At 36.7% G+C, this 14590-nt stretch overlaps 1 protein-coding gene across 2 annotated transcripts in view; it reads left to right on the plus strand.

The window, feature by feature from the left end:
* The window catches only part of GUCY1A2 (guanylate cyclase 1 soluble subunit alpha 2), a 133844-nt gene that overhangs the window by 11452 nt on the left and 107802 nt on the right, over positions 1–14590 (plus strand). Inside the window, exons 2-3 of one of the 2 annotated variants that reach the window (XM_086881967.1) lie at positions 3079–3140; positions 3625–3749. In XM_086881967.1, the coding sequence (XP_086738093.1) occupies positions 3079–3140; positions 3625–3749 (187 nt within the window). The remainder of the gene's footprint in view (positions 1–3078; positions 3141–3624; positions 3750–14590) is intronic. The other variant, XM_086881968.1, reaches the window with a different exon arrangement.

A 14590-nucleotide genomic window follows, 5' to 3' on the forward strand; every position in this document is an offset into this window, starting at 1 on the left:
AGAAGAAGGTTTAGCTATTTTGCCTCCATCCAGTCTTGGTACTGGATTCAGAAAAGAGGTGGAAATGTTTTCCTGCTCATTCCCTGTCTCATGGGCAATATCTGTAGTGGGAGAAGCAGTGCACCAAACTGCCCTTGCAGGCAGCTGTAAACAGGTGTCATATCTCTTCTCACTGTTTTGTTTAGACATGGCCCTGGTTACAGAATGACATCTGCAGCAAAATGACATTCACCAGTGATGAAATGTAGCAAACTGAGAAGGTGAGCATAGTGGCTTTTTAACAACGCACAGCAACATGCCATAATAATTCTTGTCAGAGATGAAGAAAGACTTTGTGACTCTTTGGATCAGTTTTCATTCTGGCTCTGAGAAAATTGTATCGAGCCCTGTTTATGACCTGTGTTTTAATACTAAATCCTACTTTAATCTGTATTTTATTTCTAAGATTTTATAGGAGTTGCCAGGGAAGAGCGGTGTGAGTTCATGGGGCTGTTTAGAATTATCTGACAATGTCTAGGCAACTGATTTAGCTTTCAGGAGAGAAAGTTAACGTGGGATATTTTTTTTTTTTTCCATTCAGCACTGCAGGAGAAGGGATGATTTCCAATGAAATAAGTTCAGGACTAGGAGATGGCTTGTATTGTCAAATCTTGGGGTGGTTAAAATGGTTTTTCCCTGGTTAAGGAGTGCAGTATGTGTGCCGGGCATGAGAAGGACAAAGACAATCTGTGGATGATTGCTCAGGTATTCTAAGCTGAAAAACTTCTTGAAAAGACAAAAAGCTGCTTTTCTTCTTCTGCTGTGATATCAAGCATTGCTGCATTCCATATGCTTGCTGTAAAAGCACTTTGGTACAACCAGAATGGAGATTTAATTTAGCAATCAAACATTTCTATTATTCCCTATTTCATGTCAGAGGAGTTGCCTGTGGAGTACTGATGTTCTGTGTGTAGGGAGTGGGGCTGAGGGAAATGCTGTATGAAGATGGGAAATGGCAGCTCTCACTTCTTTGCTTAAAGCTATTCTGCTTTGCTTTGTTCTGGTGTGAGAAAATACATCTCTTCTGTATGTAAAGAGTGGGTTTTTCTGCCTGCTGAGCACAGGAAGGCTTCTGGGTTTCTGTGAGAACATGCCTTTAAATATATTTGTAGCCATTAGGCCTAAAGACTTCAAGACCTGCTGTATCACTGAGAGGATGTTTTTTTGATATGTGATGGTTTCACTCATATGGTGCTTCCATTGTGTTTTACAAGAGAACATGCAATGTTTAAAGCCTTTTGGCACATGTAACTTAGCTCCTGCAGAGAAGTAAAGTGATTACCTGATACAGAGTGAACAAGAAAAACCTCTTTCAAGGTTTGCATCTATGTTGAGCTTATTTTTTGTTCATAGGCTCATAGAATCATATGGGTTGGAAGGGACCTTTAAAGGTCCTCTAGTCCAGTTTCTCTGGAGTGAGCAGGGGCATCTTCAGCTAAATCAGGTTGCCCAGAGAGAGCCCCATTCAACTTGACCTTGAATATTTCCAGGAATGGCTTCCCTGCCACTTCTCTGGACAACCTGTTCCAGTGTTTCACCACCCTTGCTATAAAAATCTTCTTCCTTAAATCTAGTCTAATTCTAACATCTTCTAGTTTTAAAGCATTGCCCTTGCCCTACTGCAACAGGCCCTGCTAACAAGTTTGGGCTATACTTATGCTTTTGTTGAGTCCTTGCATTTAAATTTCAATTTTTTGCAATTTTATTTAATTAATTTAATTTTTTAATTCAAAAGTGTAGATGCTTTCTTCTAGTTTGGTATTAGAAAATCATTTTTTTGCAGTCATACAAACCTAGTGTAGCCTGGTATACAGTTTTTTCTTTCTGCTGTCATCAGGACAGATGACTCCTGCAAACTCATGAGCAAGAGCTTGAGCAAGGTAGAAAGCTCAGCTCTTGAACTGCTGAATCTGTAGGTTGGTAAGCAAAATTTGAGACTTTCAAAGGTGATTGTGGTTTTAGAATTAAAATCTTCCAATTAAGGGGCATTTTGACTATTACTTTCTAAAACATTTAGATGTCTATTCCAAAAGGCAGGGAAAGACCAAACATTTCTAAAATTTCAACGTATGTTGTTGTGAGTCTGATCAAAATGTCCATGTGTGCTTTTGATACAGAAGAAAAGCTTATAAATCTCATTTGTGATCTCTGTCTGACTTCTGGCACCAGGTCAAAACAGACAGGTGAAGAACCTCAGATTTGATGCAAACTAGTAATTTTGGAAGAATAAGATTTTGCTGTAAGTGACTTGGAAAATTCAGAAGAGAAAATTACATGGATATCACATGTCCTTTATTTGCCCAAAGATCTCTCATGAATTCATTTGAAATAATAATAGCCATAGCAGCAATAATAGTAAGAAAATAAACATTTATATACATAAGTATTTTGGTGAACACCACAGTAGAGGTAATAATGCAAATAAAGAAAATTATGCACATGTGTAGTTTGGTGAACAGCTATTAAAGTGAAATAGCATAGAAATGCTTGAAGCATGTAATGATTTTCTTTTGATGAACTTGATTTTCCTAGTAATCTGAAAGATGACTGAAGAGTTATAGCTTGTCAGGAAAATAAGGCAAAATAAATTGCATCTTTGTAATATTCTGTATTAGAAAATGCTGTAGGGAGCATATAGAGTTTAAAAACTCAATGCCTTTTCCTGGTGATACTTTCATCACAAAATAATGGCATTTTCTTGCAGACTATTTCAAATTAATTATTTTAAATTAGTGAGATAGTTGGCGGGTGATAGTTTTTGAGAGCTTTTTTTGAGAGTGAAGTGGCTTCTTTGTTATGTGCAACTAGCCTTACGAGCAATATTAATTATGCCACACTGTAAAATTCTTCCTATTTTAATAGTAAAGTAAGATACAAGGAATGAATAATAATATTTCATATCTGTTGTTGCGATGGGCATATGGCTGGTGGAAGATAAAGAGGAGTAAAACCGGAGAAAAATAGTGCGTTAAAAGATCTGTTAATTGAACTGCGCTACAATTCCCTAATCTCACAATTTTTAAAATTATTCTTCCATAGCCTCAGACCATTCGGCAGACTCTTCAAAAGACCCTGCAGTATTTTGAGCATCAAGTTATTGGGTAAGTGTTAATGTGAGGTGGCCAAAGGTGCATGGTAATGTTTTGCTCTGTGCTTTCCAATTCACAGCCTTACATGATAAGCTTTTTAATTTAGATTTTAATTTTTTCTCTCAAATTCTTAGAGAAGCTTTGGAATAGCAATACCTAATCTGGATGTAAGTGGTAAACTGCTGTTCAGTCCTGCTTCTGTACAATCCCATCAGATGACGACTTTTAATGAACTGTAATGTTTCTTTTAAAAAGCGAATATTTTTCAGTCATAGACTATCAGGTTGGAAAGGGACCTCAAAGTTCATCTAGTCCAACCTTTCTTTAGACAAGATGGCTCAGCACTCTCTCCAGCTGGATATTTTAATTGCCCATCATTGGGAGGTCTTAATCCTTTGCCACCACTTCTGAAAGACATTAAAGACATTTGTTGACTTTGTATTTGATTTGCATAAGGAGTAGTTAAAACTTTTTTTTTTTTTTTTTTTTTTTTTAGTAGTTACAGAGATGCAGAGAAGAATTTTCACAATATATCAAACAGATGCTCCTATACAGACTGCTCTGGCAATGAAGAAACTGAAGATGTCTCAGGAATTCTCCAGTGTACGGCTAATGTACTAGGTATGTGTTTTTTCAAGGCAATTTGTTTTCTTTAGTTGGAAGGAGAGTTTACTGGCCATCCTAATGCCAACAATGAAACCAGAAATTTTTGCTCCAATGACAGAAATTTAGCACATAGGTAGCAACATACCAGTGCACTGTTACTACATTTGTTTCCTTTTCTACATACATTTTGAGCCTTTAAGAAAATCCAGACTTATTGTCAGTGAAGACAGTGAATGTGTATTGTGCAATACCCAGTGACTTGAGAAATTTCAAAGGCTTCTGGCAAATGGACTTGCTTCTGTGCAGGCCTTGGAATTATCTCTGTTTTTATAGGGGTTCTGCAGAACAACAGACACTTCTATCATCTGTGGGCCTGGTGAATAGAGGGCCTGAGAAACAACACCAGGGTGTACCTGAGACATGAAACATTCTGGAAACTTTATTCATTCTGGAAATTTTATTCAGCAAGAAGCACAACACTGAAATCTGACTGTGTACAATAATAGGAGATAAGTTTTAATTTTACATGTCAGGGGAATATGGTGAGGTGATAGTCTGATCACATTCTGGTCTTCACCATTGTATCTTGCTGACTTAAAATACTTTTGGAGGCTGTGCATTGAGTATCTGTCTTTTCTACTGCAAACTGTTAAACAGACTTGGTGTGCTCTGTGAAACAACAAACATGGTCTAGTTTAGAGATGACTGTGTTTCACTGACGTTCAAAATGCTTTTTTTCTTTTGCTATCCAGTGCCTTATTCTGTAAAATGCTAGGTGCTGCCAGGATGTTCTACATGCCTTTAACTGCTGCTAGAAAGAGGTGGCATTCTGTATCTTGCGTGTGTGGTTGTGGAGAGATTTTAGAACAAATTAAATTCTAAATGTGTCCAGTGTTAGTTACCTTTTTTTTAAAATTTTAAAATATTTGCATGCTAGCTCTCTAAAACAAATGCTGTGAGTGATAAGGCAGGACTTAGGCAAAGCAGAGACTTTTCATGTTATCAGGTGCATATTAATATTATAAAAAGCCAGAGTAGACATTCAGTACTTGCTTCATCATGACACAAAGTGTGTGTTCTAAGAAACTGTTATGAATAATTTTTCACCTTCATAGTGCTTTTAAAGCAATATGCTAGTTCTAGTACCTCAGCACGGCTGAGTAACGTGCAACCTGTTTCTTCAGTAGTATCCTTACAATGCATGTTTATAAGGGGAAGGTTGGACTTTTGGGATAACAAAGTATAGGGATAACATCTAAGCATTACTATCTTGGGGAACTATTAAAGTTAGCTTTGTTGAAAGTTAGGTTGCAGAGACTTTTTCTTGGACAAGTTCACCTCTTAAAGAATGAGTTCTTAGCTAAAAAAAACCCTTCAGTATGAGCAAAACACTGAGATAATTTCAAAGCAATCCTTCTCCCTATCTGGGATAAGAACATAAGAGAATCAGCAGTAAACCCAGTTTCTTTTTTTTGATTGTAGCTCCTTTCACAACAGGTAAATAATTAATGGAGGCTGTGTAATTAATTCTCACATAGACAGTTATTTTTCTTGTTGAATAAGGACTGGTAAGAGCCACCTCTGGGAAAGAGGGATGTAACCACTGGGGTGCGTACCTAGAGAAACTGGCATTGCTGAGGCAGGAGTCAAGCATGAATCTGACTGTGATGAAAGCTAGAGAAACTGTTGAACCAAATCTGGCTCTTAGTTTATTTGTATGAGTAGTAAGAGGCACTTGCTGTCTAGGGCTGGAGGAAAATGTTTCCTTAAAGATCCTTGAAAGCATCTTCCTGCTCTCTGACCTTAGATACTGCCAAAACGATTCACCTCTTCCAGTCTTCTAACCACCTCTAAAATAGTCATTTGGCATTCCTTATTCATCAGAAGAGTGCAAATGCTGAGATCATTGGTAAGCTTGGAAGATTGTGAGCAGATGCTTCACACTGTGGTCCTGGTTCACTTCACTGCTCACAGGGAAGTGCTGACTGCAAGCTGTTCACTCAGCTCAATGCATGTGATTTATCATGTATGAATACTGCAATTTTCCTGTTGTCAAGTCAGCACTAAAGTGTGTCACCATCTTCCTGCAGCACAAGGACTTGATTCTCCTTGGCTCCTTGCTGAGTTGCTCTGCTGCAAGTCTAGATAGCGATAGAAAGAAGTCTCCCTGCTTTAAAACACTGTAATTAAAGGAACCCATGTCTATTATGTTCAATATGCTCCGTTAATGTCCATTATGCTGTAAACTGTGTGTGGTACCAGATCAATCACACAGTTTTCCTTTGCAATGACAGCTTCTGAGGCAGGAGGATTTAATTTAACTTTCAAACCTTTCAAAAATAGTCCAGACAGCTTTGTGATGGACTCTGCTTTCATTAATTGGTGCATGCATCATTTTACACTGTCCTTCACAAACATATAAAAACAAAAAATCCTTTAGGTTGAAAAAGACCTTTAAGATTATCAAGTCCAATTGTTCATGCAGCACTGACAAGTCCACCAGTAAACTCTGTTCAGAGGAGATTGACAGTGTTGGTTTGAACTTATTTTAGAAATAATGATAAGAGAAAGATGTCCAGGATGAAGTATGTTATGTGCATTACTACATTTCTTTCTTAGGTGACTATAAACTCATACTGAGATATGCTAGAGAGAAAAGTTGTATCTGAAGAGATTTCTTATTTGACCTTTGGCAAATTTTTATCCTTTCTCTGCCTCAATTTCCCATCTGTACAATGGAGATAACAGGATTTTTTTAAAATCCTTTAAACCGTATGTCAATGCTATTCAGATTTCAACCTTCTAGAAGTAAAGACATTTTCATACCCTTTGTACATTCAGCACTTTGAGAAATGGCAGTAAATCTCGTTTGGGACTGCTTTTGTCCTCATGATTTAAAATAATTTGATCTCAAGTAAGATCAGAGTGTGCATTTTTACTTAAATGCTGCCAGAATAAAGCAGAAGACGTTCATGTAGCTGCAAATTAAAACTTTAGCAGCAGGAAATTACAGATGAAAACTTTTTTCTTGTTCTATAACTACTATTGTAAGGAATTTATTCGGGGACATGAAGCCTTTATGACCTATCTCCTGTTTATTTTTTTGGCAGATATTCAAAGGAGGTCTGTGCTACTGAGCTTTACCAAACAGTAGAGAAATGCCCGATTTTCCTTTTTGAACCCCACCCACTACTTCCATTATATCACATGATATTTCTCACATCCCAAATGCACGTAGCAGATAAAAATTGTACAACCTTCACCTCATCTCCTCCAACCACTCTTTTCAGACACTGCAAACAATAGCCTTTGAAAACATGAACTATTTTGCACTCTTCAGTCCTTCACAGGGAAGAAAAAGAAAGGAATCTTCACTAAGGCAGTTCCCTTCTAAATGGCATTGGTATTTTCTTTGGATCTTCTTTGCATCTTGCTGAGGAGCTTTATAATCTGTCCTCACTTTGATAGTAAGACTAATGAAAATAACCTGAATTTGTAAAGTCATATAAAAAGAGCTGTTGTGCAAAATCTGCAAAGCAGCAGTAACTATTCATACCGAGTCTCTAACAATATGGAAGGAATGTTGTCTTTGAAGCTTGTTTTTGTATTTTAGACTGCAATATCTAAATTGTATGTACTGCGGCACTGTGTGAGATACACTAGATAAATAACACTTGGTCACACAGTCCAAAGTTGCAAATGAATGTTGTCAGGTGTATCAGATCATTGTTTCAGTAGGAAGGCCTAGAGAAGTAATTTTATGTATCTGACTTGCCATTGCTTAAGGTGCAGAAGAAAATTCCCCATTTTTTTTTAAATTCAAGCAAATAATACTAGAATTACCTCATTTTCCTTAAAAAGTGCACCACTGGCTAAGTCACCTCTGCATGTGGACTCAGTGTATTGCAAGAATTTTTCCTATTAGGCATTTGTAGCTTATGGGATAATAACGCTCTTCTTTTGATTTTGCTTCAGAGAGTGGTGTGAGGAATTTGCTTGTCTGTCTATCTATCTGGGCATCTTCTGTTTGGAGTATGATATGGTGCAGTGGCAATTCCCTAGGGATTCCCTAATATCCTGGTGATAAGTTGTATGGAATCCCAGCCCAGAGCCCTGTTCTGTCAGGGAGATAAATCATGTTTCTGGATTCAGCCTCCCCAAGACACAGAGGAGGAGGTGGAATCCATTGTTAGTGAGGTTTTAGAGAGTTCTTGCTCTGGGTGACATTTGTTTGTCACTACCAAAGAGAACATGTGCTGCGGGCTGCTTTATATAGGGCAAATCACTTCATGCCTAAATATATCTTGCAGGGCTGATTCTTCATTTAGTACAAAGGGCATAATTCTGTAAAATCGTTTGTTCTCTGTACGTTTGTTAAAGTTAAAGAGCTATGTTTCCTTTATGAAACTAAGAAAATCTTAGCTCTTATATGAGACAATGATGTAGAAGCTGTGTCAGGGCAGGTTTAGGCTGGATGTTAGGAAAAGGTTATTTACCCAGAGGGTAGCTGAGCGCTTCACTGTGGTGATGGCAGTTCAATTTGTATTGCTCCCACTTGGGAAGTGGTCACATCACCAAACCTGACAGAATTCAAGAAGTGCTTGGTATGATTCCTGGGGATGTCTTATGCAGGGTTAAGGGTTGGATTTTCATGATCCTTGTGGATCCCTTCCAACTCAGAATATTCTATATTTCTATGATACTCTGTTCTTAAAGAGGAATAAATCTGGGGTCATTCTGGTAACAATTAAATAACTTCTGAGAAATACTATATTTGAAGAGGCAGGAAATAATTGAAAAGGAGGTGTCAGGACAGATCTTAGCCTACCATGCAATTAGACCAGGTGTAGTGTTTGGAAAAGGTAAGCAAAGTTTGGTACACTGACTTCCTGGGACATGTCTGAGGACTGTAAATACTTAGATTTTGAAAGTATCTAAATTTCTGTCGCTTCTATGCACTAAGAACTACAGATAGTCATTAGGATGCAACTGATTTAAGATACACAGCCTGATTTATAATTAAAGTTGTTGGTTTACAAATGGTGTAAAAGGAAATGTTACACAGCCCAGAGGACTGGCAATACTAATGGATCTAATAATACTTTATCCTGGGGGGTCTAAGCTATACACACAGGGCTCCTGTTATTTAGCAGATGTTACAGTGCACTGGCAGCACAAAAGTAATCTAAACAAAAAGCATGTAATTCATGTGATTTCAAAACTGAGATGAGTACATCTCAATTAGAAAAGGACAAACGTTTATACCAAATGGCCTTAGACATCCCACTCTTCTCAAATCAGAGCTATTTATTGTTAGAAAGCAGATGAGCTACCAGCAGATAATGAGCGGTTTGAAATTATGATGTACAATAGCATCTTGTAGAAGTCTATTTATAAAGAACATATTCTGGCCATGATTCATTGACTAAATGTAGGTGTTTGTCATTATCTGAGGTGCTGTGAGGTATCTTGTGGCCTCTGTCAGACCTTCAGAAATGTATAGGTCTCTTAGGTCCCTCATCTTGGCAGACAGAGTAACTATCTGTTGGTTCTTTTGTGGATGTCGTGGATGTCTTATGAAGACTCCAGGAGCATTAGACTTCTATATTTAGTCAGATGAGTTGAGCCCTTTATATATGTGAGGAGTTATGAGAGATGATTTTGCATTTCATGGGAAGAGTTTTTAGATTCCATTGCAATTTTATTCATTTCAGGAAATGCATTTCTACTCCCTGTGTTAATTCAAAGACATAAATATTTATTTAAATGAAAAAAAGGAAATGAAAAAAATCCTTATTACCGTTTAATCTCTAAAGTTAACATGAAACAAACCTGATCTGCCTAATTTTTTGGAACTACCAATCTAATGATTGCAGTTTTCATTTAATAAGCCCTGCACAAATATTAGAAGGGAGCTTCCCAGGTTGTGGTGGGGGACATAAAATCATGATAGTCTTGCTTCACATAGCTTGGCTTTGCTTGCAGAATTGGCAGCTACTGAGAGCACTATATGGGGGCAAAAACCTCTTCTGCTGCCTATTCTTAATATCTCATGTGAGCTTCCTGTGTCAACAGTTTTGAGTAGAATCTCATTTATTTATGTTGAGAACTGGCAATCAGCTCCCCACCTCAAGAGGCAGTAATTACAATGGTATTTCCATCACTGGTCAGAGGACAAGGAAAGAACCCACCTCATTAAAAGTGGATAAAAGAAATATTATAGGTGAACAACTGTCAGGAATTCTTTACAAAAGTAGTTCTCATTTATATTCTGTGAAATCTTGAAAGGTATGCAGGCCTTGCATGTCACTGTAAGAGAAGTATTGTATAGATTTTTCAGCCATGTCACAAGACATAAAATAATGTTACTGTATTTATATAAAAAACCCCAAAAACTTATATAAAAATGCTATCTGGATTCCCTAGATGATACAAATTCACTATCATAATGAAGTGAAAGTAGGAATTTATACAGTAATTACATACTGGTACTCACGTATAAGCCAAATGATTCATCTAATGTACCTTCAGCATTAGTGTATACACAGGAAAATCTTTTTTTATTCAGAGACTAAACGTTGCTTTTCTTACCATCTGAAATCATTCTTTGGAATTCTGACCTGCCACCTGTCTTTCTGTCCACTGGTCTGTTTAAGGAAAAATGTTACTGATGCCAAAAATTTGATAATCCAAAAACATTTAAGAGATACTTGCTATAACTCAAGGTGGCAAATTCTACTTCTGTTCACAGTATGAGGTCTGGAATTGCATATTTAATTGTTCCAATCCCTTAAGGTTTGGTATTTACAGATTCTGAATGGTATCTCAGAAAAAAAATCAACATGTTTTTCAATGCCAAATGAGTCAGATGCTGGCCACTCTGCAGCCATTGTCTTCATTATTTACTTTTAGGAAAAACTGGATGGCTTATAACTGCTTCTGCATGCTGTACCAATTAATGGATTACATTGGTTTTTTATCGCATCACATCAAATCTTTTTATCACATCAGATTTTTTTATCTTCTGATTATTTCTCAAGAGCCTATGATTTGCGGTTGTCTTTATGGGAACTGATTCTTACCTAATTTCTCCTATTTGTAAGGTACAAAATACTTAAAAATATTCTATTAATTCCCTGACATTTTGTAGTGTGTTTTCAGTTGACATTAACTGCTGAAAAGAAAGTGAAGACCTTTTGCTAGCATGTTATTACAGGATGAAGTCATCTATTTCTGCTCCAGTTCAGTGAAATGCTTAATTTGTACTTTGAACCTGTGCTTAAAGACTTTGGTAATTTTGGATTGTGCTAGCAAATACAGGATCCCTTCTCTTAATGTCTTTGAGACACATTTTCAAAGAATAATAATTTTTCACAGATCCAAAAGTGCTTTTTAGTAGAGGTCTATAGCAATATTTTCATTTTGTGGTTGCTTTTCCTCAATTTCCAATGTGCTTATTTAGTTTCTGTCCAATATGGACTAGAATAAAAGTGACATTGTAAGGAAAAGCAACAAAAAGGAACTACTATGAAAAAAACATTGAAGTTAAGATGTGATTTGTTTTCCCTACATAGACTAAGTCATAGGAACACAGTAGATCCCTCTCCAGAAGGAAGACGAATTGAGACTAATGAATTTTTAGGGCTTCATTTACTACATTAGTAGAAGGTTTGTAAAAAAGCAGATGTTCAAAATAACAAGTTACTTCAGTTGGGGAGCAGCAGAGAGTGTTGGGATGATTTTTGGTTTGTTTTGTATTATTACCACTTAGTGGAGTGTCCCAGTGAACCAAGGAAGAAGTTTTCCTCCGTATTAATTGCAAGGCAGGGCTCATTAGGAAGCCGAGTTGGGGCCATACATGAGGTGATAAGGGAGTGCAGTGGCCTCTGCGTTTGGAAATGCTGTCCCTCATACAGGTCTCAAATATTATTTCTTTTTCTTGGAATCTGAATGAAAATTTTGCTTAGAGTTCCACAGTGAAAAAGGAAGAAATGCTGCCTTTTCAGAATGGAATAGCAGATTGTCAGAAGCAGCAGAAGTTGACTCATGTTTTCAATGCCATATTCAATTTGAATTATTCCATTGCAAAATCAAACAGAAAAACAATTGTACAATTATTCAACAATTGAACATGAGATGAGTTTGAAAAGACTGGACTTTTTATGTAGATGCATAATCTGAAGATTATAAAAAGATTATTTTGATTTTGTCTATTCTCAGCATAAAAGAAAAATACAGGAAGTACCATATGTTGAAATTGGAAATCATTATGAATGTAATTTTTAAAGATAACAACTAGCCCTTGGAAGTCTCCTAATGTAATAGAATATGCCCCATAGAGAGTTCTGGAATTCTTTTTTTTTTTTTCTAGCATGAAGATTTTTTACCTGTAATAAAACTATCTCCCAGTCTGGTATCGTCCTGGATTTATCTGGGATAGAGTTAATTTCTCCTCAGTAGCTGGTACACTGCTGTGTTTTGGATTGAGTATGAGAATAATGTTGATAACGCACTGATGTTTTGGTTGTTGCTAAGTAGTGTTAATCCTAAGCCAAGGACTTTTTTTGTGTCCCTCACTCTGCCAATGAGGAGGGGCACAAGAAAGCTGGGAAGGAGCCCAGCTGAGTCTCAGATAAGCCAGTGGGACATTCCACAGCATTAGAATGTCATGCCCAGTATATAAACTGGGGGAGTGACCTGGACCAGGACAGGGACTGTCAGTGGTGGTGAGCAATTGCATTGGGCATCACTTGTCTTAGCATGTGGGTTTTGTTTTTTTTTGTCTCTTATCATCATTATTACTATATTATTATTATTATTATTATTATTATTATTATTATTATTATTATTATTATTATTATTATTATTATTATTATTATATTTTCCTTTTGTTTAAATTATTAAACTGTTCTTATCTCAACCTACAAGTTTTACTTTTGATTCTTCTCCCCATTTTGCCATGGTAGAGGGCTGAGCAAGTGACTGTATGGTGTTTACTTGCCAGCTCAGCTTAAACCACAACAGCTATGTGTAGGAATATGGGCAGGGAGAAAATCCACAGAAGATATGAAAAAGATTAGGATAATTTATGTAGTAGCAAGTGAAAAGGTTATACTGAAGTACATACAGAATTAGTGCTAGGTGAGAATTTGTTCATCATTTGTTTCAATAAGAGAGGCAGGAATAATTCAGTAAAAATACATATAGAATATTTTGTGCAACTTTACACAAAGACATCACTGAAGCCAATAGCTTTGCAAAGAAATACAGAAAAATTTAGTCTGTGTTTGTGTAATGGGAAATTATTAAATAAATATTTTTAATTTAAAGAGAGACATCATGCATCATAGAAAAATTAATGTCTTGTTGATAAGGCTAAGGAAGAAACTTCCTTGATAGGAACATTATGATTTTTGGTTTTGAAGGTTGCTTGACTGATTTAAATTTTCTTAGTATATCACAATGTCTGTTATTGTAGAGAAAATTCATGACTAACACAGACCAGCAGTTTGGTTGAGTTTGGTCACATTCATTTTTCTATTAAGAGTTGATCTGATTTTCTGCTGGTACTCTATGTAACTCAATTCAAAGCTCAAATGTTTTTAAAAGCAGTGGCACGTCCTTGAGCCAGGTCATTTACCTGAATTTCATGGTATAATTCATGCTGCTTGTGGTCAGTATGTTGCATCCAGAGTGAGTGGCCAGTTCTCCAGCGTGGAGACTGGAGAACAAGACCAGTCTAAGACAATCAGCAAATACTGAGAGAGTTCCCAGTAATGATAATAAGGTGAGGCTCGCATACATAGCAGCAGAGTCCTGGAGTGATCAGTTCTGCAAACCTCATTTGCAGGCAGTGGTGCCAGGGCAGCTGCTTCTCTGTATCTGTATAATTCACTTGAAAGGCAGTTCACCTGTGCTGTCTTTTGGGTGGCTTTGTGGGATATATCTGTATGAATATCCCATGGGTTTCTGATGCTGTCCTGTTCTTTTCTGCAATCTTACAGCCTTGGGTGCCCCTGCTAGACTGCTCACTTTTACTCACAGACTTCTGAAGGTTGCTCACGCTTCACTGTACAGGACAATGAGATTTAAAAAATGAATATCTTTGTTGTGCATATCTCGTTTGTGCATACATATGAATATGACGATTTCTTAGCTCTTTGATATTAATACCCAGTAATGACATTATTGGTATGGGTTAGAATTTAATTCTTTTTGGATTCTAGTGAGTATTTTTTGGTAAGATACTACAATACCATGTTATGCAGACGTAATGGTAATGAGTCAGGAATTGGCACACAGTCTTCTGAGTCAGGATATTGTGGCATTGTGTACCAGAGGTACTTTCTTTTGGCTTAGCCGCAGAGCTGACCATCTGTGGTCATAAAAGATCCTGGGAATATTTTTGTAATAACCTAGTTTAGTGACCAAATTTCTTTATGAGTAATGGCATTTGAATGAACTTTCCCAAATTATTGCTATTACTTCTTTTATAAAATATGCTTTGTCATATTTATATATATAATTTATGCATTTTAATTTGCTATGAATCATATGTCATTGCAGACTGTAAAGCTGGGGAACACTGAAATCCCTTGTGAATACTGATTGTGTTAACTATGCCTGTATACATAGGCAGTTCAGATACTGCCTTGAGATAATTAAAGGTTATTGTCTGCAAACAACATGACTTCTGTCCCCTGTTATATCTCGGCTACAAAATTCACTAACCAGTCTGTTCTTCCCAAATGAAAAGCTTAGAAGCAGTCTAAACAATGAGAGATTCAGTGATCTGCTGGGATATTACCAATATTATAAAGCATGCTGAATACACATTAAAAAAAAGGGCCTGTTGT

This window comes from Cyanistes caeruleus, chromosome 3, assembly GCF_971803275.1.
Source record: "Cyanistes caeruleus chromosome 3, bCyaCae1.hap1.1, whole genome shotgun sequence".
NCBI classification, from domain to species: domain Eukaryota; kingdom Metazoa; phylum Chordata; class Aves; order Passeriformes; family Paridae; genus Cyanistes; species Cyanistes caeruleus.